A 25,903-nucleotide genomic window follows, 5' to 3' on the forward strand; every position below is an offset into this window, starting at 1 on the left:
TGTGGTTCCACCATAGAGAACATTGCAGACCGCAAGGTTTGATAACTATTAATGCCTTGACAGCTCAGTACATTAAGGCAGAAGGAGCAGTGGCAGAATCTTCTTGGCATCACAAGGTTCAAATTGATATTTTTGGTAACTACCAAGATAAGACAGCTAAATGATAATTCTCATTTGAACCATACTATACAAATTCTCACTGTGTTGGTGGATTATGGTGAGAGACCTCATTCTTCCAGTTAGATTAAGAGAAGGCTATCACACTATGCATCGCCGCATTCAAAGATTTATTTTTTTGACCCCTTCAGGTAGCCATAACTCTTCTTCATCTAGTAATAAGCTTAATTCAGGCAGGCATATAGGTCTTCACAATGCCAACTGTGATAATCTACCCGGTTATGAAGCTGGTGCCCGCGTCGTATATTTGGAATTCTACGTCATACTGTGATAACAACTGAACGAATCACTTCATGTAGATGTTCAGCAAAAGGGGTAACAGCAGAGATCCCTTTGCAACATCACATGAGATGGGTTTTACTGTTGATGGTGAAGAGCCGAATCTGATTTGCTGGCTGTGATTTAAAAAGAAGAAATTGCTCTACTGGAGTGCCATGCCAGAGAATCCAGATGGTTTCCCTACCCAGTCCAATAATGCTTTGCCATACATCGTATCATATGTCGGGGGCAGGTCAGTGAGGAGCAATAATTTGGAATTTTCCAAGTCTAATGAGGATAGCAGGTGCTCCTTGATATCATTGATTTAATAATTTGTATCACTTTGTCTGGCCTGAATCCAGAGAACCTGTCATGTAAAATTAAGTTTTTACTCCGTGAAGGCCTGCACTTGTGGAGTAACCTTGCCTTCTGTGATCTTGCTAAGAAAGGGGGTTAGGGGATGAGACTGTTCTAGTGGGTTGGTGCGTTTTTTAGAGCAGGGGTGAATATTCAGTTTTTTAAAACAATGAAAAATATTCCTTGTTATAGGGAGACATTTATGATAGTAGTTATCTCAGACCCCAACACAAATAAAGTGATTTCTTATTGTCTTTGTTGTGCATGACTCATATGGGATCTTCAATGCTTTCCTAATGCCGGCTTTTTAGCACCCTAGTTTAACCACATCAGTGCAAAGGGAATTCCCCTCCTGTGTTGAAGAATTATATTTACCATTGTTCATGACAAGGTCAGCTCGTCATAAGCACACGACCAGTGTACTGCATGACGAGCTGACCTTGTCATGAGCATGGAAGGGGTTAAGACCTGGGAATGCAAAGGATGACACTAGGATTTGTGGGAGGAATGATCAGCTTGCAAGAAAGTGACTATGATTTCTGTATCTTAGAATAGGTTTTACTAATCTCGTCCGTACCCTTTTTGAGATGCTGCCTTCGTATGGCGTTAATCACTGATGACTTCCCCACATTTGGCACTCCGATCACCATGATACAATAGCCCAGGGTCTGGAACAAAGAAAGTTCAAATTAGAACTCCCTCAGAAAAAATCAATTCAACATGCAGAGAAACAGAAAAGTGGGAGAAGACAAAGGTAGTGCATGAGAAGGAACATGAAGGAGAGTGAAAGAGAGCAAGAACGGTGATGAGAGTGAGAAAGCAAAGCAAGAAGACAAAGAAAGTAAAACAGAGTGGGAGATAGGCAGAAAGTGACAAAACCAGAATGGAGAACAAGCAAGGCAGAGAGTAAGAGAGCAAAGGTTACAGCAGGAGAGGGAGAAACAAAGAATGAGATCAAGGTACAAAGTAAGAAATAGAAAGGCAGGGAGATACAGAAAGAGGCAGAGTAAAAAGGCAGAGGCAAATGAAGACAGAGAGCAGGAGGTACAGTTTAGCAGAAAGAGAGACAGCAGAGTCAGCAAGCAAATGTAAGGGTAGCAGGAAAAATAAATCACAGAAACCAAATCAGTTTTTGGAGAAAAAAGGACAAGTGGGAAATCAAGTCTGAAAGCAAAAGAAACATGTCACAACGAATTTGAATGTGGAGGCAAGGCCTGGCCACCGAGTTCAATTTTCCAATTTGAGATTGTCAACAGTCTAAGGCAGAGAGCAAACGAGAGACATACTAGCACACACATCGAAACGAAGCTTAAATTAAAGTAAAAGAGAATCCGGAATCTGTAGTGATAAGGCCTAAGACCAATTAAGAGAATCTTCAGAGCAAAGTGATTATGCCTCCCCGACAAATTCTATACATAAACCCATGTTTACATTTCTCTGAGCTGACCTCAGTCCGCTGGAACCGATTACTGGACTGGATCACTTCTGTGGCCATGGGAACCACCTGAAAAACAAAGAAGCACAGACAGAAACTAAGCAGACTAAAGTACATATGTTCTGTATGTAATCACCCAAACAAGAGGACATTCAAGCAATTCCTAGTGAGTCAGTTAATGGAAGAATGTAAGAAATTGGGCTTCTAGCTGCAAAGGATGTGAATCCTGCTCACGTATTATGTACCCAATTGTCTTTTTACTGGAAACAAATAACCCCATTGTAAAACATGACTTTCTCAGGGTAGCGATGCATAGCAGTCCAAGGCATACTCAAGGAAGGTGGTGTGGGCTAACAATCTTAATGCACTGCCATGTAACAACAAAACTCAATGTTTTGTCCAGTCAGTGTTTTTACTTTTATAAATGAAAAGTACTTTTACTGTGCACACAAACACACACACACACACACACACACACACACACTACTAAGCGCCACACATTCCGGTAGATGGAAGCACCTTTGGTGACAGTGGATCTTAAACACCATAGTCACAGTACCACCTACCTAAACCAAATGCAGCATCACAATATAACAGGGTGTTAAATGAAGCAGGACGAATGGCTTTGTTAAGGGGTCATCACATCAATAATAATAACTACATTATGCTTTGTCAAGGTAACACATTATGAGGAGAGTCAGTACATACAAGTCAAGACTTTTGGTTTTGTCAGTGTCACCACCTTAATAAAAACAAGCATATGCAATGCAATAGGTCTCACATTCACGCAAGTTTGAGCTGTTGGCATTGTAAATGACAATGCCTTTTATTTATGTTTTGGTTTTGAAACATAAATAAAAAGCATTGTCATTTACAATACTAATAGCTTCTCTCGCAAATGTGAGACCTATTACATTGCAAAATTGCAAATGCTTGTTCTAACTTGCTTGCAGTCCAGCCGCACCTGCTGCTGAGCAAGACGGGGTGGTGTGCTTCGGATCTCCATGAGACATGTGACGCCTGTGCATGCAGCCAGATTCCATCCATTTATTTTATCAAGGAATCCAAGTCACATTGGGGTTCGATTTTCTACTACAGTGAGACGAAGTCTCTAGCACCTTCCTCAAATTTTATGGATGTTCATTTTTATTTTTACATCATCTACATAGGCGCCATCTTAGAACAGGATAAATAAAAGCAGTAGGGGACATAAGTGGTTGCAATACTCACGATGTGATTAGACTCCTTCATATGTAATATAAGGAGAATCCATGCACATAACCCTCCAACTCCCATTTGTAAGTAAAGTCACAACCAATAGCAGGCGGTACAGGGTCCCAGGTTTTGATATTGTCGGGCTGCTCCATCTTCAAACAAACTGGGAAGACACCACCCCCGTCCCCCACCCCGCCTAAATGCCACTGCCCAACGCCTGGAAATGCTGTTGTATCCTGACCAGATACTAGCTCTGTACGTTCAGGATCACACATGTCTATTGAAGAATATATAGGCATTTACTGTAAACGGGAATATGGAGCCTTAAGTCTCCCGGGGAGAGGGGATGCGGGTAGCGGCCAGAGCTGCTGATGGGGCAAATGAGGAGCCTGGTTCTAATATCAACGTCATCTCAATTCCCTGTGTTTTTGGGCAAATTATTATTCCCCAAGACTCTAAACAATCAATATGCTGTTTTTTTTCTTTCTTATGTGCTGTCATCCAATGTAAGTGGTGGTTAAGCATAGCACTCATATAACTTCAGGTCGGTTTTAGTTTTAAAAAACAGTTAAAAGTTGTCTGGGACATGTTGTGCGTCCTATACATAGCGCTATATCTTGCTCTCATATACACCAATCCGCCTTACAAATTTCAGAATAGCCTTAGACAGGGTGGAATGCGCCTTCCCTCTCCAGGAATTGTAGCCCCGGGTCAACAGAAGACCACCGCCTCTCCCGCCATCTAGAGCGCGTCATCACACTGTGAACTGACAGGAATCTAATGCAACTTCAAAAAAATAAAACCACGGAATCGAAACCAGTGGTGCGCCCGCACCACAGAGGAGCGGGGGCGAGGGAGCCTGTTGTCTGTGCCGCTCCAGCTGCGCGTAACAGACACCAATAGGAAAGGGCGGAGCACAGGCGGGACATGCGCCCGCCTTTGCCTAATTGCGTGCAGTATTTTTTTTTAAAAAGCACGCTAAAGCCAATTGCAGCCGGCGAAAGCAAAACCAGATGCACAAGCGTGTGGTCAGCTTTCAGAACCCCCTACAAGAGGTCTTGTGCTGTGCGACCACTGCTGCGCACTGCAACGCTAGGCGCGAGACCTCAAAACAACATGTTAGGATTCACTATTGCATTACCAGTAAAACCATTAACGTTATTGTAAAGACCTCAAGGCCAGACATAATTTTGAGAAGTCCAAGACTCCATTATTTGACAGATCATTGTTCCGTCTACCTTTGACCTAGATACTGTCTGCCCTTATCTTTTGAAAAACCTGTGAAAGTGTCAAATCATCAAGACTACGACTTTGACAAAACACCTAAAATGACAACAGTTTTGTACAAGTTCCCAGTTATCTATATGTCAAGGTCAGACAACGAATATAACAAACAGTGTAGCCTAAATTGACATTCTTTTGTCATAATGGTTCCTCCTGGTTCATCTTAAGACTATCATATTGATACATAAAGGTTAAGTATGGCATTTAATGAAAATTACCCCATGTAGGATAAAGGTCTATGGCCAATACTATAAAAACCCCATGAAGTGGCCACTGGCTCAGACAGGACTTCGAGCAAGATTATAGCACAATATCCTGCCAGACGCTGCCACACTGCTGCACCATCCATTTGTGTGCTGAGAGCTTAATCAAACCAATTTCCGAGAGGAGATGAGCCTAGCAGATGTGTGTTTTCCATTGTAGGGAACACTTTCTCCTGGCTTTCTGATGATTGCAGCTTTTTGCTGTAAACAGGTGGGCACTGTGCTGAATCCCAAGAAACTCTAGATGCAAGTTAGCTTGTCCACGCTCTCATAGTACGCATAGAAGTAGTCTTTAGTGTTGTGGGTTGCCAAATGACATTTCACCCAAGTTAAAAATGTTTATACTATTCTCATTGTTAGTGATATGCATTAGTGCTTTTTTAACAATGTTCTGTGTGGGTATGATTCATGTGCAAAGTAGAAGGATGAGACAGTTGAAATAAACAGTTTTAAACATCAGGAAAATGTTACTTAACCATTTAAGTATCTGTTTGTGGCACGTAGTGCTGTAGATTCACATGCAGTGCATACTCCTGCCACCTAGTATTGTGCTCGGGCTAGTGCAATGTGTTTTTCTTTTAAGAAACCTTCAGGTCACAAGGTAGGTATAGTGACTCCACCTATTGCTGGTAATGCATGGCAGATGAAGATGGAAATGAAGTGTAGAGATAACGAAGATGGCCATGCATAGAAAGGAGAAGGAAAGGTATTTGCAACAACCAAAGCCTTCTGTGGAGGGGGGTGGGTGCATGTTAATCTACAGCACTATGTGCCACTAACAGATGCTTACAGGGTAAGTAACATGTTCCGCTTGTGGCATATGTAGCTCTAGATACACATGTTGTACATAGACTGTAAAGTAGTCCTCCCCTAAGCAGGAGCAATCAGGAGCTAGCTGGAGGAAATTGCAGAAGATTGGAATAGTGTGCTATGGACAGCCTGGCCAACGTTAGCTTGTTGGCATGCTAAAACATTTACACAGTAATGCTTGATGACAGTGTGGAGAGTCTATCAGGTAGCTGCTTTGCAGATGCAAGCTATTGGAATTTGACGGAGGAAGCCCCAAAAGAGATTTTTTTTACAAGTAGAGTGGGTTATGGGAGGAAAAGCGAAAAATTCTAACATGTCTGTATACATTTGACCCATGAGAATTGCTATCCCTGCTTTAGAGGGAGCATAACCCATGTGTGGTTTAGAAAAAGAGGCTAAGAGCTACTTTGTCTTACAGAGGTGTTTTGAACTATCAATTTAATACATGAGGGTTTTTTAAATATCTAGTGTTTGAAAAGCCCTCTCTGCCATCGACTGTGGATGAGGAAAAAAAACACTAGCAGTTCAACAGTTTGAGGTGGAAAGAAGAGACCACTTTCGGGAGAAATTCAGGATTTTGTGTGAACTTAAAAAAAGGTTCGACAAGTGTAGGAGCAAGAAGCTCCCTCACATGTCTGGAAGAGGTGACTAACACTAGGAAAGCTACCTTCCAAGAAAGGAACTGTCCAGGGCATGAGAGAGAGAGAGAGAGAGAGAAAAACATTGTTTATTTAGACCATAGTCTTACAAATTATTTTGCTGCTTTCAGAAATGTTCCCAGTCCAATTGCAATATCTAGCAATGGTATATCTGTGAGTAAACAGACGGCTTGGGCACGCGAAGTTTGCTTATATGTTAAAAATATTGGACGTAAAAACAGTTTCTGTATGGCTAAGACCAATGTGCAATCAAGCAATATGTGCAGAGTGTTGTTTCTTATTCCTAGCCCACATTTACAGATAGCATCTGGGCGAATCAATGCAGCCTTTATTTTTTCTTCCGTCTTCCATGGATTAATACCAACTCGGGCCCTTAAAATTTCATATCTTAAGCCTTGGTTGGGCAAGTTATCCAAGTACGGAAACCAAGCTTCATTTGCCCATGAGCTTTTTAACCACTGGACCGATTTTTTCCCTGTCGTGTAGTCTAGGTTCTGCGATCTTGAATAAGCCTGCCCTTGTTCCCTAAACATTCTCTTTGTAAAATTGACTACCAGGGATTGCTGAGAGAGTCTCACATTAAGGCACAATGCTATTTTCTGGAGGTTTCTTCTCACAGCCTTTGCCCAGCTAAGGCTACTTGTTTGAAACTCCTCCCTGCACCATTGTGAGCCCTTCTGTACATCCCTGGGTCCTGGGGTTTCCAGAATCTTAACAAAGACATTTGGGTCTGCACACTTCATGATGGTAACCCTAGCTCCATTCTAAATGCTTGGATCATTGTGCAGCTTGGTAGTGACATTAGTATTTTTAAAATGTTCCCTTCTTCCCGATCACACACGCATTTACCACTCAGTAAAGAACTTCTGACCCGTACAGTACTTGCAGGGGGATCATTGCTTCGAAAGCCTTTAGCATGGGTCTGTGTAAAATATCACCATATTCTTTATTACATTTTTTAAGCCCACACACTGACGAGAAAGCTTTTGCTTTTTGTGCCTCCAAGTGGGTGCGCCATTTTAACGCACAATCAAACCAGAGGCCTAAGTATCAGTATTCTTTAACTACCTCCAATTTGTCTTGACCTAAAAATCAATTAAAATTCTTATGACTCTTCCAAAAGCATAAGACTTTTGTTTTTTCCATATTTACAGTTAAAAACTTTCTATCACAATAATTTTGAAAAGCATTTAATTTCCTTTGGAGTCCTATTTCTGTTTGATCAAGGATCACAAGATCATCTGCGTAAAGGAGGCAGGCACTTTGTTACCACTCATTCTTGGGCTTGCACTTCTGTCTCCTTCTAATACTGCAGGGAGATCTGCAAAAAAAAAATAGCAAATAACAAAGGTGCCAAAACGTACCCCTGCCTGAGGCCATTCCCTACAGATATCTTATGGGTAAGTGACCCTTGCTTGTCTCTGATAACCAGGCCCAATTCTCTCTATGAAACTCTTTTAAAATCATCAATATGCCATCCGGTACTCCATATTTTATCATGTCGTCCCAGAGGCAATTACGGTCCACAGAGTCAAAGGCTCCCCGGAAATCGACAAAGCAACAATGCAGCTTCCCATTTTGCTCTATCGATTTCTGGGCCAGTGCCCATAGGGCAAAGCAATGATCTATTGTTGAATGGCCTTCTTTAAATCCCTCTTGTTCAACTGGGATGACTGATCCCCATTCTGCCCAATCATTTAAATTTCCTAGTATTATTTTAGCAAAAATCTTTTCTCCAATGTCAAGTAAGTTAATTAATCTATAATTCTTTGGTGCATAAACGCCCCCTTTCTTATGAATCGGCCTGATTATCGCACCCTTCCAGTTAGTTAGGATCCTCCCCGATTCTAAGATTACTAAAAACATTAGGGAAAAGAATTCTGCCCACCAGGACACCTAATTTTATTATCATTGCTGGCAGGTTATCTGGGCCTGCAGCTCTTGTTAAATTCAGGGTCTTTATCGTATTGAACACATTTTCTACTGAGAAATCTGTTTTTAGATCTTCTACCAGGCCACTCCAGTCCCCTAGTACTTCCTCGTCAATTTCTCTCCCCGGGGTACATAGTTCCTGCAGATAATCCTCACAGGCACCCTCTTCCACCACACAATTCATTGAGGCGACGGAAGGTTCAGTTGCTGATTGTACCAGCTTCCAGAACTGTTGTATGTTCTTAAATTCAATAGCCTCCAGCAGTTTTCCCCAGCAGGTTTCCTTGTGGGCTCCTTTAGTACTATAAAGAAGCATGGTATAGTCTTTCTTTAGTTTGACAAGATTTTCAGCCCTGATCTTATCAAATTTTTTACGCAGGCTATGCTCTTCCATCCTTAGTTCTCTTTTCTTGTTTAGACAGTCTATGTTGAACCAGTTTCCTTGTCTAACCAGTGTATTTTGTTTACTCTTAGTAGCCCTTACATCTGTTCTGAGTTCTACCTTGATACTTCTTACCACTGATTTATTTTCCCAACATATCAAGCCAGATTTAAGCCACTCACACGTCCTAGATCAATGCTTTGCTGGAGCCTAGTTAACTTTTCTGTGTATTCTTCTGTTAACCGAGTTGTTATGCGCCTTGGGTAGTCCATTTGTTGTGTAATTACTTTCTCACAGACAATCTGATGAAAGTTTACCAGTTCTAGTTCTAGTATATTGTGGTCACTGCCTTCTATGTGACTAATCCTGAAGCCCTTTACTAAAGCAAAATTCCATGCTGGCATACAAATATAGTCTATGGGACAATTTTTGAGTCCCTTGTTTAGAAGTTTTCTTTGCCGGGCAATCTTGGGATAACCTACCATTCAAACAAAAAAGACTTTTTGTTGCTAGGTAATTTCCCAACTTTGCATCATGAATTGAACAAAGGCTTTCAGGAAACTTTGCTTGATTTATATCATAGGACTCCAAGATTTCCAAATACAAAAGATCTATCTGCTTTGGGTTTAGTTTATGATTAAAATCTCCCACCAACAAGATCAAATCTGAATTATACTTTTCGCACAGGAAAACTATATCATAATTAAAATATACCATTTCAACACCATATTCCTCCTGGGAACCCCATTGCATATATACATTTAGGGTCAACACATTTTCATTCTTTTTATCCGCAACGATTAGGGATATTCTACAACCAAGCAGCCATTTATATGTTACAGAGAGCTTAAGTACATTTTTCACTAGTTTTGTGGATAATAATGTCAATAAGCCACCTGCAGGGCGACCAGACCTAGATTTCATTGCCGGATGATAGAATTGGTCGAAACCCATCAACTACAGGGGTCTCGCCACATAGCCAGGTCTCTTGGATACAAATGATATCATTTTTTTTGCCAGTTCTTTTATCCGTTCATGCTTTATTAGATTTCCTAATCCATTTATATTCCAAGAGACCAGTTGTAAGCCATGTGGCAACCCCAATTCCTATTCTACATCACTAAGGAGCCCATATCTATTGGTTTCCTCTAAGTAACGGTGGGAAGGCCCTGGGGAGCTTGTACTATGGCTCCAATTCTTCCAAGAATCCTCCAAATCAGAATGGTTTATTTCTGTATTAAGATTTCCCAAGCCTGATCCTGCTTCTCTTTCCAGTAGTCTCACTTGCCTCTTTCCTAGTCCTGCATGATGCTTTAAGAGGGATTTCTCTTGCTGAACATTATGTTCTCTCTCTACTTCTTCATTAGGTACTAACCGAATCCATGCTTTTAGTATTTCACTCTCTGCCTTCTCTATGGCAATTTTTACAAGGTCAGAGTAAACTTGTACCCTGGTAAGCTCTTTTCCATCAATGGTTGGGTGGAAGCCCACCTGTCGGAGGTCTTTTCAACCTATTCCTTTCAGATTGGGACAGTGAGCAAATGAGTTAAGGAGAAGGGACCTATTTAAATGCGCCCTCTTCTTCGTTTTTTTCCTGCCCCTTCCCATTCTCATTTGTTCAAAATACAGCCACCTATTTCCTTTGTCCTCCATTCCTACCGATATGGGCCCCCTATGTGGCTGTTGTGTATTAATTCTAGCCCCTAGAGATAAACAAGTGATAGGTGTACGCAAGGATTTGCAAATACATCCCCTATAAGAGGCACTCCATAATAGTTCATCGAAATGATTCCAAAGTTCAAATATAGAGTTTTATTGATCAATTATTTTTCATAGAGATGAAGGTTTCAATGATATTTTAGTCATATCATGATGTTGAAAACACGATGTAATGTATACATGGTAAAACGTCAACTCCTCCAATGCATTTCGGGCTGGACACCCTTTATCAAGGAGAGCTGGGAACAAAGAAGAAATAAGCCCAAATCAGGGAGGGTAAGGACTGGGGGAATGTGATGGGGTAATAACTAGCTGGTGTTAACGTGCCTATCAATATGCTGTTGGGATCGTGTGAAGGGATGGAAAAAATGAAAAGGTGAGCTACACATGGACATTGCTTTACGAATTTAAAAGGTGCATCCCAGGGGCAAGACGTGAATGGTGTGGCATGCAAGTGGTGAGACCGGGTATACAGCAGAACGTCACCGTTAGTGAATTCGGGAGATTAACCAAAGCGCGAATTTAACGCAAACGGAAGTTTAGCAAACGAGAGTTTAAAAAGGCGCGGCGCTCAAAAAGGGCACCTATAAGTGGATGTAACACTTACTATTTGTATACATTACATCGTGTTTTCAACATCGTGATATGACTAAAATATCATTGAAACCTTCATCTCTATGAAAAATAATTGATCAATAAAACTCTATATTTGAACTTTGGAATCATTTCGATGAACTATTATGGAGTGCCTCTTATAGGGGATGTATTTGCAAATCCTTGCGTACACCTATCACTTGTTTATCTCTAGGCGCTAGACGGATCCGCCACCCTAGAGTGCACTCATCCTTCTGAAATCCTCTTCTTACACTTTGTTCTACCGTGCAGTGCACCTCCCACCTTTCCATTTTTGTTAATTCTAGCCCCTTCATCTAATATATTGCCCAAATAAGGCCTCTCTGTATGGGAAGTAGTAATACCAGGTATTCTAGTTATATTAGATGGTATACATTTTATATGCCTTATCGACTTCTCCTGGTAGTTTTATTTACTACCACAAATCCCCTTTTTCATTAATTTCTTTGCAGGTTTCTCCGTACTTTCTGTACGTATTTTACTCGCACTTACTCTCACAGTTTTAAAAGGTTTTCATTTTAGCTCTTGTTCAGCTGGTTCTGATAATTCCTCCATCACTCTCCTTTTTTCCACCACTCTAGTATTACCCTTTCTTTGAGCACCTCTTCCTACGGATCTCACCCGTTTTCGTAAACCATGTCTAGTATACCCGCCCCTTCTTTTTACCAACATCGGCCATCTCTAGATATAAACTTTGTGGTTGTTGATTGGGGGTTCTGCGATCACGGCCTCCTCTCCCACCACAACTGGGGCAAGAGGGTCGGGGGTCAGGGACAGGTCTTAACATTGATGGCATTTGGCCCATGATTTCTTGAAGCTCCCCCTCAATCTTAGAAAAGTGGCATTTCTGTGTTTATAAAATGTCATGGTTTAACATTGTAACTTCCAAGAGCCCCAGGAGTGACCTTTGCAGCATTAGCATCAGTTCCAACATTGAAGAGGCTGGTGTTGCTGAAGATTCTAAATTAAGCTGTAAGGATTGATTACAGCCATTGCTGCCCATGGACGCTGTATTCTGATCGCCGTACACTTCTTGTCTTTCTCTTCCCTTCGAACTTCCATCCAAGGCTGGGACATCTTCCTCCTCTTGCCTTAAGTCACCACTATTTGTTTCCTGGGAATCACACTTTAAAGACATCCTTGGGGATGAGGATAGTCAAGGTGACATTATTAGTCCCTTATAACCTGTTAAGGACTGTAGGGATTGGTTGATCAAATTTACAGAGTCCATCATTTGTTCATCCAAGATGAGGGAGGAATCCCCCATCCATGATTCCTTCCCTACTAGTTCTGCTTCGGCAGCAGGGGACTTAGCTGGTGAGAAGACCCTTTTAAAGTGCTTCCCCACAAAGTCTTTCAGGGAGTTAGATGCTATTCCTCCCTTTCGTCCCACTTGCGATGACTCTTTAGATAATTTCTCTTCTGTCTTCTGTACTCGTTTCGGTTTTGATTTTGTCCCTAGGCACACTAAGCTTTCTCATGAAGCTTTTTGATCTATAGGTAGGTCTTTTTGCTTCTGGGTCTGACCCAGCGTACTTTTATTCTTCCTTGGAGCCATCTTTTAGTCTCTTCAAATTATGTATAGCTACTTCTCTGTGCCCTACCTGTCACTACCCCTTATTTTCCAAACTCAGTCCTCCAAACAGGGGTGGCCAGTTATACTGTTGAAAAAGAAGGAGAAGAAAAAGAAAACTCTTTTTCACTCACCTCTGTTGTGCTTTATGCGTGTGCCTGCACCCGTGCCCTTCCCACTTGCACTCTGGGGACTCTTCTTGAGGACGCAGTTCTTCTTGGTGCTGAGCTCGCTTTATCACTATAGCCAGATTAACTGGGAGATTATTTTCCTTAAGTATTATTATGCCCCATAAGGGAGCATACATAGTTCCCTATTATTTTGTTTTACTTGCAGCGCTTTGTGGAAAGACGTCTTCACCCCCCACTCTCCATGCCTTCCTACAACCTTGTCCCTCACTTCACCAAGAGCCTGGGACCAAGGGCCAAGTAATGCCGTGTGAGGGTTCAGCGTTTTTCACGTTTCCGGCAGTATGCCGCTTTAATTCTGAAGCAGCGTGTCCTCCTGCCACCTGCCTCGGGTACCGGGGCGGGCCGGGGGCCTGAATTCCCAGATTCTGCTCCTCTTCTCCTTCTTCTGTATTTCGCCTCAGCCTCGCGTCCTCCTCACCACCTCCTCCTCACGTAGCCTCACGGGATTACGCAGCTGCACGCAACAACAGAGCATAGTAGGTTCAAATAAACAAGGGGCAGGGGTCATGAGTGAAAGCAGGAGGCACTCTGGGTGAAATGACTTAAGTCCTTCCATAAAGACGTTAATAACTGGAAGCATGAAGAGTTATATGTGTTCCCCGTTCTGAAAGGCAGCAGGAACTAAAGCTAAATTAAGTGTAATGGAGGTGTAAGTGAAGCCCGATATTTGCAAGTGAAGCAGGTAACAGACAATATCTTGGACCACTGCCTAGAGAGTCTTGATGTGCCTAGGAATACAGTAGTAAAAAGAACAATTGATGGACAGAATGCCGAACAATGTCAAACATTCACCCCAGTACAGAGATCTGGGCCTAAAGCCATAGTTTTTGTTCTCTCCATGCCATTCCAGTTTGAACCCAGCCATATGCAAATCAGTCTTGACCCTGCTCCTTATAGGAACAGTCCACCCCGAACTGCAAGGGCAAGTCCTCACTGGACTGGAAACAAGCATCCTAGGACTGTTTTTTTTTTTGTTGTAAAAATATACTTTATTTAAAATTATTTGTCAGGTTTACATTTTAAGCAGTCCCTTATATTTGGGTGTTGTACATTTAACCATTCTCAAAGAAGCGCATTAGGCTATCCCACATCGCCTCTTTCACGCAGTTTATTATTCTCCATAGTGTTCTTTCTTTATTTGCATTGCATTTCATGCCCAACCCATATAGAACCAGTTCATAGGACAGGGATGCCTGTCCTGTTAATTCTTTAATGAGCTGTCCCATTGCCTTCCACATGCTCTGTGCTCCGCCGCAGTTCCAAATGAAGTGCATCAGGGATTCATCTGCTGCACAGCCTGGTGTTGGGCATCTTGCTGTTTTTGCCAGTTTCCTTGCATGTTGGAATTGCTTCACTGGTAGGCATTTGGATACCCTCATCCATGCCAAGTCTTTCTGGGAGTTTGTCAAGTCTTTGTGGTTCACCATCTCCCAAACCTTCCCTGATTGCTTCTCTGATAAGTTGTTTACCATTGTCACTGAGTCCGTTTCTTTCAGTTCTTTGCTTAAGGCCATCTGGGGTGTGATGTCCTTCGCTTGAATTTGTCTCTCTTCCAGCTTCTTGAAGAAAGGTTTGATGCCTTTGTACGCAGGGGGTGGTTCTAGTAAAAAAGGCTTTGTATTGTCCAGTTTACATATGCCCTCTCTTGATAAGATGAAGCTTGTAGCAAACAGTGTGTAGGCAGCCACATGTGAGTATTTCTTTGCATTCCCCAGTACGTTTTTAACAAAATGTGACATCAGGAAGTCATGGAGGTTTGGCAGGTCTTTCCCTCCTTTTGTGGGTAGTTTGAAAACTGTGTCTCTTTTTAGTTTTTCAATTTTTGACCACCAAACGAAGTTTGCAAAAAGTCTTTGTGTCACTTTTGTCCACCTGTGTGATGGAGGGAAAATCATAGCAATAAACATCAGGATTGGAAGACATATTGCTTTCAGCACCAAGACTTTCCCTTCCAGGGAAAGTTTTCTTGTCGTCCAGAGCGCCATTTTCTGCTTGAGCTTTGTCTGGATCTTCTCCCAGTTTATTTCTCCCTTCATGTCCTGTGAAAAAAGAATCCCCAGTATTTTTACTGGGTCTTTGGAAAGTTTCACTGGGAGCTGAGACAGTTTGTCCCATTGTCCCACCGTCATGCAGTGTGTTTTCTCCACATTCACCTGTAGCCCAGCTGCTAGGGAAAAGAGTTGGGTGATAAGGAAAGTTCTTTTTATGGATCTAGCGACAGTGCAAGCAATGGTGACATTTTCCATGTATGCTACACATTTGACCTGTTTGCCTTGGCTGCCCGGTACCAGAGGGCCAGTTATGCACTTGTCCTTCCTGATGGCATATAGGAGAGGTTCAATTGCACATACAAAGAGTGCCGGTGATAAGGGGCATCCCTGTCTGACCCCTGATTCAATGTGGAACCCCTCAGATAGTGTACCATTTATAAGGACCTGGCTTTCACATCCAGTGTATATTAAGCCAATAGTTTTGATGAAACCTTTTGGGAATCCCATTTTCCTGAGCACTTTGAAAAGGTATTCATGACTTAGGGAGTCAAAGGCTTTCTGGAAATCAAGGGCCAAGATAGCTAGTGGATTCCCCATGTCTTTCGCTAACCACAAGGTGTCTCTAATGATGGTCAAGCTGTCCCAGATTTTCCTTCCTGGGACCGCACATGTTTGGTCTGGGTGCACGATGGAGGCCAGCACCTTTCTGCATCTTCCTGCCAGGACTTTACTTAGGATCTTACTGTCCACATTCAAGAGGGTGATTGGCCTCCAATTGTTGATGTCCAGCTTGTCCCCCTTTTTCTCCAGCAGTATGATGATGCCCTGTGGAAAGGAGGGGGGTAAAACATTTTTTCCAAGCATTCTTTCAACAGACTCCAAAAATCCTTTGCAATAAGCTCCCAGAAAGCTTTGTAAAACTCCCATGGAAGGCCGTCTTGCCCAGGGGCAGATCCTTTTGGGGCTTCCTGAATGATTTGGAAGAATTCTTCTCCTGAAATGGGGGTGGTTAGAAAATGTTGTTCCTCTTGGGATAAAGAGCTCTGCCAAGACCCTAGAAATTCTTCACATGCACTTACATCTGATGGCTCTTTTTTGTACAATTGGGAAAAAAAGGCTGTTGTTATTTTCCCTACTTTCTCTGTGCCCTTTTGTGTTTGTCCATTTGTGTCTTTCAGTTCATTCATTACCTTTTAGACTTGCTGTGCCTTTTTGAAAAAGAACCTTGAGCACTTTTCATCTTCCTCAAAGATCTTGACCCTGGAGTTAAAAATGTGTTCTTTCCCTCGTTGTTTCAGCCATTCTTACAGTTCTGTTTTTGTTTTTTCTCTTTCCTCCCCTACTTCCATTCCACCCCTTTCCAGGTTTTCTAGCGTGATCATTCTTTGTTGTATTTCATCAAATTTTTGAAACTTTTCCTTGCTTTTGATCATGCTCTGTTTTCTAAAAAAAAGTTTTGTTTGTTTGTTTACCTCTTCCCACCATTCTGCTAAGGATGGGAAACTTTCCTTTCTGGTTTTTAAGTTGTTGTACATATCACTGTAATTTTTACATATATTTTCCTCTTATAATAACAAGGTGTTCATTTTCCACACACCCCTCCCCATTTGACACATGTTTGAGATTTCAACGGTTGCTTTCAAGATTTTGTGGTCTGACATACCACTCTCGTTTGATTCATAATTCCTTGCTTTTATATTTTTGGAGGTGAAAATGAAATCAATTCTTGATTTGACTTTGCCACTTTCTGCTTCCCATGTGAACCTTTGTTTTGACCCTGATTTTGCCCCTGTATCTGACAGTTGCAAATCTTTACACATGTTTTTGAGACATTTTGCAGACTTATAAATTTTGTAACAATTTTTCTTGCCACATCTGTCTGTGGGGTTTATGATGCAGTTGAAATCCCCTGTTAACACCATTGGGGTTGCACCTGCAATAAAAAGTGGGAGCATTTCAAACAGGGACATTCTTTCATTCTTGTCGGTTGGTGCATAAATATTACAGACCTTAAAGGTGGTGTTTTTGTATTGTATGGAGACCATCATAGCCCTGCCCGTCTGTATAATTTTAGTATCAAGGATTGACATTTCTTTGTTTTTTATGAGAATGCCTATTCCAGCATTCTTGTTTCCACCCCCAGACCATTTGGAGGGGCCTTCTTCCCAATATTTGGATATTTGTGACTGTAGTCCGTGGAGTGGGGAATTGCACATTCCTGTAAACATATAATGTCCCCTTTTTGTACTTTGCAGAGCTCAAACACTGACGCTCTTTTCACTTGTGAGCCCATTCCTCGGGCATTCCATGATATGATGTTAAACATTATATTTGCAATGGTGATTACTTTGCACGGTATACAATACATGTTAAACCTGAACATTTTCAAAGCTCAATGGCGACCAGATGCTGTCACATATTTGCTGATTGCTTTCACTATTTTGCGTCTCTTGCCCGCCAATTTCTTCTGCACCGCCTAAGTATGGGGACAGTAGAAAAAGGTCTTTGTGGGGGGTTACTCCTACCTCTTGTGAGAATAAGCTATATCCTAGGTCTTCTGAGTCTGAGAGGTCCCCTAGTACACTATACCTGGACCCTGAGCAGTTCTCTTTTGGTAGAGTTATCTTCCTAGTTTCTTTCTGTTCTGCTGCGGCCGGACCACTTGGGTCCGCCGTTTGTTTTTTAATTTTGATTTTATTTCTTTTTTTAACCATCTGCATTTGGCCCTCGGTGGTTTTTGTTTCCTCTTCTGAGGAGGTCTGTTCTTCTCTTTCCCTTTTTTCCTGTGCCCTGTCCTTGGCTTCTTTGATGATGTTATATATATCTGTAGGGATAATAGTACAATCTGGATCTATTTCCCTGTCTTCCACTTGTGAGTCTATGTCTGACATCCCTTTAACTTTCTTTTCACTTTCCACTATTTCTGTCATTTGAGTTTCCTCTACTACCTGTGTACTTTCCTTGGTTTGTTACTGTTCTGCCTGTGGGGTAGGGGTAGGTTCAACCTGTATTACTTGTTTTTTTGTGTTGGGTGTTTCCCCGGTGCCTCCATCACTAACTGTCTTAAAGATTAATGGTGCCAGTACTGCGGTATAAGGTTTACTATCCCCTGGCTGGTGATGTTTGGCAGCTGCAGATGCCGCATATGAGAATCTTTGCTTTGGGCATGCTCTATAAAGGTGCTCTTTGGATCCACATAGGTTACATGATTTGGGGGCATTACATTCGGTGTGTTTGTGGCCTATGTCCCCACAGAACTTGCAACCCTCATTTTTGCATTCTTCTTTAAGGTGGCCAAAACTTAAACAGTTCCTACAATATTGTGGTTGGGTTGGGTAGTTTAAATAGCCTCTGTTTGGGCCCAATGCAAAGGTGTGTGGGAGGTGGGTCACTCCCCCAGCAGGGTTTGGTTTAAGTATCACAAAAAACTTCCTCTTGCCATTCCAGATTCCAAACTTATTTCTCTGTAATATACCTCCCCTCACCTTTGCGCAAAACCTATTTAAAAAACATTCAATCTCCCATGTAGACACATGGGCATTGTACATATGGACAATTACTGGCACCTCCTTTGCTGCTGCCATAGCAGTAATTTTTACCCCCTTGAGGTTCTCATGTGAACACATGAGAGACACACCCTGTAAAAAAAATTCATATTTCAGCTCTGTAAAAAACGTGATTTCAAAAAAACCTCTATCTTTGTTTTGCTGTACACATTTTAAATCCTTAGCAGTACATTTGAATACTTTTTCAAGTATTTCTTTCACTACATACTCTAGATCTTTAGTACCTCTGTACTCTTCCTCTATTTCGATTTTAATGGCAAGCTCCCCATACTGGAGCGTTTGTTTCGCCATTTTAGCTGTACACTTTCTCCCTGTGCTTAGGGCAACATTTTTGTGCTGTAATTCTAAGCCCTCTGTGACCGAGACCCGTAGTTGCCTGCACAAGTTTTAAGCCAAATTCAAAGTCAGTGGACTGGTTTCGGGGTTTCACCCCTCATCAGCCAGGATAGCTTGACTCCAGGGGCACTGAGAGCACAGGACTCACGTCTCGGCAAACCCATCCCACTCGGGGTGACGAATGCCAAAAGAACAACTGATGGACAGAATGCAGAATAATGTCAAACATTCACCCCAGTACAGAGATCTGGGCCTAAATCCATTGTTTAATTGTTGCACCCCATGCCATTCCAGTTTGAACCCAGCCAAATGCAAATCAGTCTCGACCTTAGTCCCTATGGGAACAGCCTAGCCCGAACTGACAGGCCAGGTCCTCCTTGCAAGTGAAACAGGTAACAGACAATGACTTGGACCACTTGTCCCACTGTCTGGAGAGTCTTGATGTGCGTAGGAATACAGTAGTGCATAAATCCTTTCCATTTGGCTGAGTAGCTGGCTCTTGTTGAAGGTGGACAGGCCTCCTTCAGGATGGACATACACTCTGCAGGTAAGTTGAGGTAGCCAGGTTTTAAGACCTCAGAAGCCAAGTCGCAAGATTTTGTTGCTTGGGGTTTAGGTGTCTTAGCGTGCTGTGGTTCTGCGTAAGAAAGTCTGGCCTGTTGGGCAACTTCTGGTGAGGCACTAGAGAGAGGTCACGGAGGGTGATGAGCCAGGGATGTCTGGCCCAGGTGAAGGCCACAAGTACGAGAGTGAAGAATGTTTCCCGAAGCTTCCGAACTGTGAGCGAAAGAAGTGAGAGGCAGAAAGGCATTGGCAAATATCCCTGACTGGTTCATTCATAGCGCATTGCCCATGGACTGTGTGGGTACCTGGAGGTACAATTAGCATTTTGAATTTCCAGCGGTGGCAAAGAGGTCTATATCCGGGAACCCCCACCAATGGAAGTATGGGAATGGGACTTGAGGGTGGGGTTCCCACTCGTGGACTTATTGCTGCATCCTGGTGACCAGGTCTTTAAAATCGTTGCCACTACCTACAGCTACTTCACTAGTAGAAAGACACTGTGATGGAGTCAGCAGCAGTCAGCAATGGAGAATGAATGTTGCCCTACTTCTGTAGGTAAAACATGGCGGTCATGTTATCTGTGCGAATGATGACTACATTGTGCTGGATGTGGCAGAGGAACGCCTTAACCCCGTGTGTGCTGAGGACGGCCAGGGGCCGTCCTACGTCACGGTGGGCGTGTGCTCAGGATGGACGGGGGCCATCCGAAAGCTGCCGATTCCCCAGCGTGGTGCAAATTCTACGCCTGTGCAGAAGAATTAATTCGTGGGCAGAGTTCAAACGACCCCGGCCGTACTCCGCACATGCCTACCGTGATGTGGGACGGCCGGGGACTGTCCTGAGCATGCAAGGGGTTACCCCCCTAATTAAATCCCCACACCGCAGCGGAATTCGCGCCACAGGGAAAGGGTTAAGGGCTAACTGGATGGAAGTTGTTGTAGAGACTCTTTTGATGGGGAGTCCATCTGCCATGAATGGTCAAATCCTTTAAGTGTGCACCCCACCTGGTGAAGGAATTGTCTGTTGTGATGGTCACCTGAGAAAGAGCTGACTTTGCAACAGGTTGTTGCTGTTCCACCACTGCAGAGAGTAATGAGTGCATTCCTATATCAACAGTAGATTCTCCCCGTGACCCTCTATTTGTGACCACTGTGCAACTAAGCACACCTGCAACAGGTGCACATGTAATCTGGCATGAGGAACTATGGCAATACAAGAGGCCATCTTGCCAAGTTTTTGCCTGACTTTCCTGACCATTTCTTGACAATCTGTCTGAGAAAGAGGGAATAGGGAATGGAAAGCTTGCACTCTTGCAGGGCTGGGGTAGGCTTTCCCAGTGAGAGAGTTGGGTATCGACCCCAAGAAAAGCTAGTCTTGAACAGACTGGAGCCGAACGTTTGTGGTATTAATCTGACACCTAGCTGATCCTCTCCCTGACCAATGACCCCGCCGCCGCCAGAGCCAACCTTCACGAAGGGATGAAAGACGTAGCCGAGTGGATGACGACCAGCCGCCTGAAACTGAACTCAGACAAGACGGAAGTCCTCATCCTGGGCTCCTCGCCCTCCGCCTGGGACGACTCCTGGTGGCCCCCCGCCTTGGGCAGCGCACCCAAACCAACAGACCACGCACGCAACCTGGGCTTCATCCTGGACTCCTCCCTCTCCATGACCAGACAAGTCAACGCCGTCTCCTCGTCATGCTTCTACATCCTGCGCATGCTACGGAAGATCTTCCGGTGGATCCCCACCGAGACCAGGAAGACGGTCACCCAGGCCCTCGTCACCAGCCGACTGGACTACGGCAACGCCCTCTACGCCGGAACCACCGCCAAGCTCCAGAAGAGACTCCAGCGGATCCAGAACGCCTCAGCCAGACTCATCCTCGACATCCCACGTCACAGCCACATCTCCGGACATCTGAAAGACCTGCATTGGCTCCCCGTCAACAAAAGAATCACCTTCCGCCTCCTCACCCACGCACTCAAAGCCCTGCACGATCAAGGCCCGAGCTACCTCAACAACCGCATCAACTTCTACGCTCCCAAACGACATCTCCGATCAGCCAGCCACGCCCTCGCCGCCGTCCCCCGTATCCGAAGAACGACAACAGGAGGAAGATCCTTCTCCTACCTGGCCGCCAAGACCTGGAACTCCCTCCCGACCGACCTGCGCCTGACCCAAGACCACCTCTCCTTCAGGAAGAAGCTCAAGACCTGGCTATTCGAGCAGTAGCGGCACTCCCCCCCCCCCTAGCGCCTTGAGACCCTCCGGGTAGGTAGTGCGCTTTATAAATGTCTGTGATTGATTGATTGATTGAATGGTAAAACCTAGACTGTAAATGATGTCTATGGTGGCCTGTGTGTGAGCCAAGCACTGCCATTCAGTTGCACTTTTGATCAGTCAGTCATCTACGTAAGGGAAGACGTGGACAGTGTTCCTCCTGAGATGAGGGGCTACCATGGCAAGATAATATGGGAACACCATGGGAGCTGTGATGACGCAGAGGGGGAGCAATTTGAAATGATCATGCTGGCCATTTGCCACGAAACGTCGGAACTGGTGAAAGTGCAGAGTGGATCCGAATGTGGAAGTAGGCATCCTTCAGGTAGAGGCTGTTCATAAAGTCACCTTGCTATAGTAGAGGATGACATCCTAGAGTGTTACCATGTGGAAGTGCTCTGACGATGTATTTTTTAAGGGGCATCAGGTCGAGTACGTGAGACCTGTTCTTCTCAGGAATGAGAAAGTACAGGGAGTACACTCCCCTGCAGTGGTAGGGAGGTGGCACAAGCTCTATTGCCCTTTTTATGAATAAGTGCCTCCACTTCTCGTGGAAGGAGGCACTAATGCTCTAGGCAAAGGGTGTGTTTGCAGGGAGGAATGTTTGGTGGTGTGTTTGTGAGCTCCAAACAGTAACCACAGCTTACATTGAGGGCCCATTGATCTGAAGTGATTTCCACCCACTGAGGCAAAAACCCCTGTAATCGTCCGCCAACATCGGTTGTGTGCTTGGGAGAAGCACAAGCGAGTCACTGCTTTGCAAGAGCAGCTCTCTTGGTGACCCTGCCTTTGCCTCTAGAGCTATTGCTCCTGTAACCTCCTCAGACATAGCCCCAGGGAGAGGTCTGCTGTGTTTGCTGCCCTTGAAAAGAAGTGGATGCCTCAGGAGGTCTTGGAATCTCCACAGTACTGAAAACATCGAAAGAAACCACAGGTAGGTGTTTGCAGTGCTCCCATTGCCATTGCAGTATCAGCGTCCTTCTTTATGTTTTCGAGCATCTGGTTAACATGTGATCCAAAAGGGTGCTACCCATTGAAGGGCAGGTTGAGCAGGTGCTGCTGGGCCTCTGGCTTCAAGCTGGAAACCTGCAGCCAGGTGCATCGCTAAAGAAGGAAACCTGAACTCATCCTGCAATGTCAGCACCATCGAGGGAACACTGAATACTGATGTGGGAAATGAGGTTGCCCTCTGCCACAAGGTCGTCCCTTCTTTTACTACTGGTTCGGGAAATGCTGAAGAAGCTCTTCCCTCTCATCCTAGTGAGCCCTACTGTACCAGGAAAGCAAACCACCCGACAGAGTTGGCAATGAGTCAACGTGTCGCAGAGAGAACAGAGGTGCATTTACCTGACTGGACTACCTTTTTACTTTCCCTGTCTGGAGATGGTGCATTGCCAGTGCAGTGGGTGTTGGCATGGTTGCGGGTGGGAAGGACGACAAGGGATGCCGGTGGAAGTTGTCACTTAATGTATACAGGGTCAGAGGAGGACACCGTATATTTTGTATCCACCCGGGTGAGGGTGGTGATTATCTAGTCCTGTACAGCTTCCTTAAAGATGTCAGGAGCGTCCCTGACCTCTTTTTAAGGGACATCACATCAACAAGTATGTTGAACGGGATTGTGTGGGGCTACAACAACATGGACCTTTACTCTAAAACGTTGATGCACTGAACCAAGTTCAGTCATTTGTGGGTGGGTAAATAAACATTGTAGAACTAAGCCAGAGCCTTGGTTTACGCAGAGTAAATACGAGTAAGTTGTTAAGCAACAGAGTAAATGCATTAACTTAAATAGGGACACATCATTTACCCCACAGTCTTTATAGCAACTAGCATTTACAACGAGGTTGGTACCCTGCATGAGACATTACCACACATTATTTTAGCACATAATTCATTACAACGACTTGCTGTAGAGGGAGCGTTGTTAGATTTGTGTTGGATTTTTAAGTCCAAAACCTTCCCTACTGTTGCGCAGACTGGAGTTGAAATAGTAATTTATATTATTATTCCAAAGTCCACCGCCCACTAAAGCAAGTTGTGGTAACTACTGGAGTGCTAAAGTTAAGGCGTGGTAACGTCGCATCCAGGGTACTGACTGGGTTATAATGGCGTACAGTGTAAATTCCTGCGGGATTCCATCATAAAACTACTTAAATAAGCATAAGCACTGCACTGTCTATCACCAACATATTAAGAAGGATTCAAATTAATTTAAAGACAGTATGTGTCAAATCTTTTTTTACTTACTTCCGGTCACATAAAGCAGCCATAATACTCCCCATAGGGATCCCTGCACTCCTGAAGTTATAAGCATAAAGCTCTAGCTCTGAGTGCTTGAGGAACAATTGAAACCACTCCTGGGGTCATTTGCATATGACCCCAGAAGAATTAGGGTTAGTGTTTGTGACAATCTTCTTAGGGGGTAGCTACACCTCCTGCAGCCAAAGAGAAGTCGGCACCATGTTGGTGGCATCCCTGCACCTTCTTGCTGCAACACAAGCAATCAGGAATGCTGAAAAGTCCGTACACTGCATTACAGAGTGCTCCAGCTGGGATTTCGAGAATAACTAACGAGCGGGTCACTCCACTCTACTTCATTTAATTGCAGCCTTGCACCGCATGTTTATTTTTTTGTTGTTTTTATTGGTTTCGATTTTGGTACCCCAGTTCCCACTCGTGGCACACAGCGGCCTAATTGTGTTTGGGAAAAGCAAAAAGGAACAAATGATGGACGGAAAGTTGAAACAATGCCAACATTCATCCCCAGTCACAAAGATCTGGGTTTAATCCATCTTTCTTTTGCTCATCATGCCACCCGCGTCTGAACCCAGTCATATGCAAATCAGTCTTGAACTTGTTTCTCGTGGGAACAGTCCAGCCTGAACTGCCAAGCCAGGTCCTCCATGGACCAGAAACAAGCATCTGGGACCGGTTTTGGGGCATCACCACTCATCAGCCTGGCTAGCTTCAATCCAGGGGTGCAGTGAGCGCCGGACCCATGTCTGAGCATTCCCTTCCCACTTAGGGCAACGCAAAAGGAACAAATGATAGACATTAGTTTGCATGCCCGATGGCGCATGGGGTGACCTCAGTTAAGGTCATGGTAAATTCCGTTCAGAGTCGAATAGTATTATAAGCTGTATAACCTTATTCGGCATCAATAGCGTCAACATCACGATCAATGGAAACAGTGTATGCCCAGTTTGGTAACACCGCAGCTGGGAACGAAATTGGTGCTGGACCCAATGTGGTTCAAAGGGACATAGACAGTGCCGAGAGCGTATCTGCCAGCGGAGGTCTAACTGGACGCCCCTAACGTTCACTGGGGCCCAAAGGCGTGCCAGAGGGAACCAATAAAGTGCAGAAGAGCCGCAGCATAGCCTCGAACCCGGGAAGTCAGGATGTGTCGGGCCAGGGATGAAACTGGGTCCGATGGAAATCAGGAAAGAGACTGAGAGGCACGCTAACATCTTAGTGGCCACTCGGGAATTCACAATTGGCAGAAGAGAGCGATTTCATGCTAGGATTTTTTTTTGTTCTTCAATTTGCACGACAACTTTGACCCCGAAGAGGTCTTGCTGCAGGAATAACTTCGGGAGCAGAAACAGGATCTTCCTTTAGATTTCGACCGATCATGGCACAGAGTCTTCTTGTGCTGGGTGACGTAGAGTTTGGCTTCGCAGTCACAAACTGGTTTTTGGGGTTATCTGGGCACAGTCACCACAGGGCTTGGAGTCCAGGTCCAACACGAGGCACCACAATCAGACTTCATGTTGTTCAGTCACAGACATTTGTTAAGACACTTTCTGCATGGTAGGTTGTCATTTTAGGATGTGAGATTTCCCTTGCACACTGGATAATTTGGCAGTAAAACTCTCGCCAAAAGACCTGGGAGAATCTCTAGAGCCACATCCGAGGACACGGAAACAAAGGAAATTACATCCGCATGGATGGATGGCACTTCTGTGAAGCTCCACATGTCAATTGCAAATTGGAATGTATTGGAGCAGAGCTGCAGGTGCTCAGAGTTACTGCTAATACATTTCTGGATACCGACTGATGCCTCAGGAGTATTCACAAGATGAGGAAACAGACACTCAGAACACAAATGTCCAAGGACTTGTAGCTCAGGACTGCACAGAGTGAAAGGCCTGATAGCACATCCTAATGTGTACAGGGAATCAGATTTCAGGACCCTTAAGATGCAGATTCTCTGAGCCCACAACTCCCAAATGGTGAATGGGTACACGGCTAGGGACAAGATTCCCAAGCT

The 25,903-nt window shown here is 44.0% G+C and overlaps 1 protein-coding gene across 4 annotated transcripts in view; it reads right to left on the bottom strand.

Moving 5' to 3' along the window:
* Window positions 1-25,903, bottom strand: part of MTG1 (mitochondrial ribosome associated GTPase 1) — a 195,853-nt gene that overhangs the window by 65,381 nt on the left and 104,569 nt on the right. For all 4 annotated transcript variants that reach the window (XM_086921847.1, XM_086921848.1, XM_086921849.1 and 1 more), the window contains exons 6-7: window positions 2,240-2,296; window positions 1,370-1,460 (exon numbers count right to left, since the gene is read on the bottom strand). In XM_086921847.1, coding sequence (XP_086777973.1) covers window positions 1,370-1,460; window positions 2,240-2,296 — 148 coding nt within the window. The remainder of the gene's footprint in view (window positions 1-1,369; window positions 1,461-2,239; window positions 2,297-25,903) is intronic.

This window comes from Lissotriton vulgaris, chromosome 5, assembly GCF_964263255.1.
Source record: "Lissotriton vulgaris chromosome 5, aLisVul1.2, whole genome shotgun sequence".
Lineage (NCBI taxonomy): Eukaryota > Metazoa > Chordata > Amphibia > Caudata > Salamandridae > Lissotriton > Lissotriton vulgaris.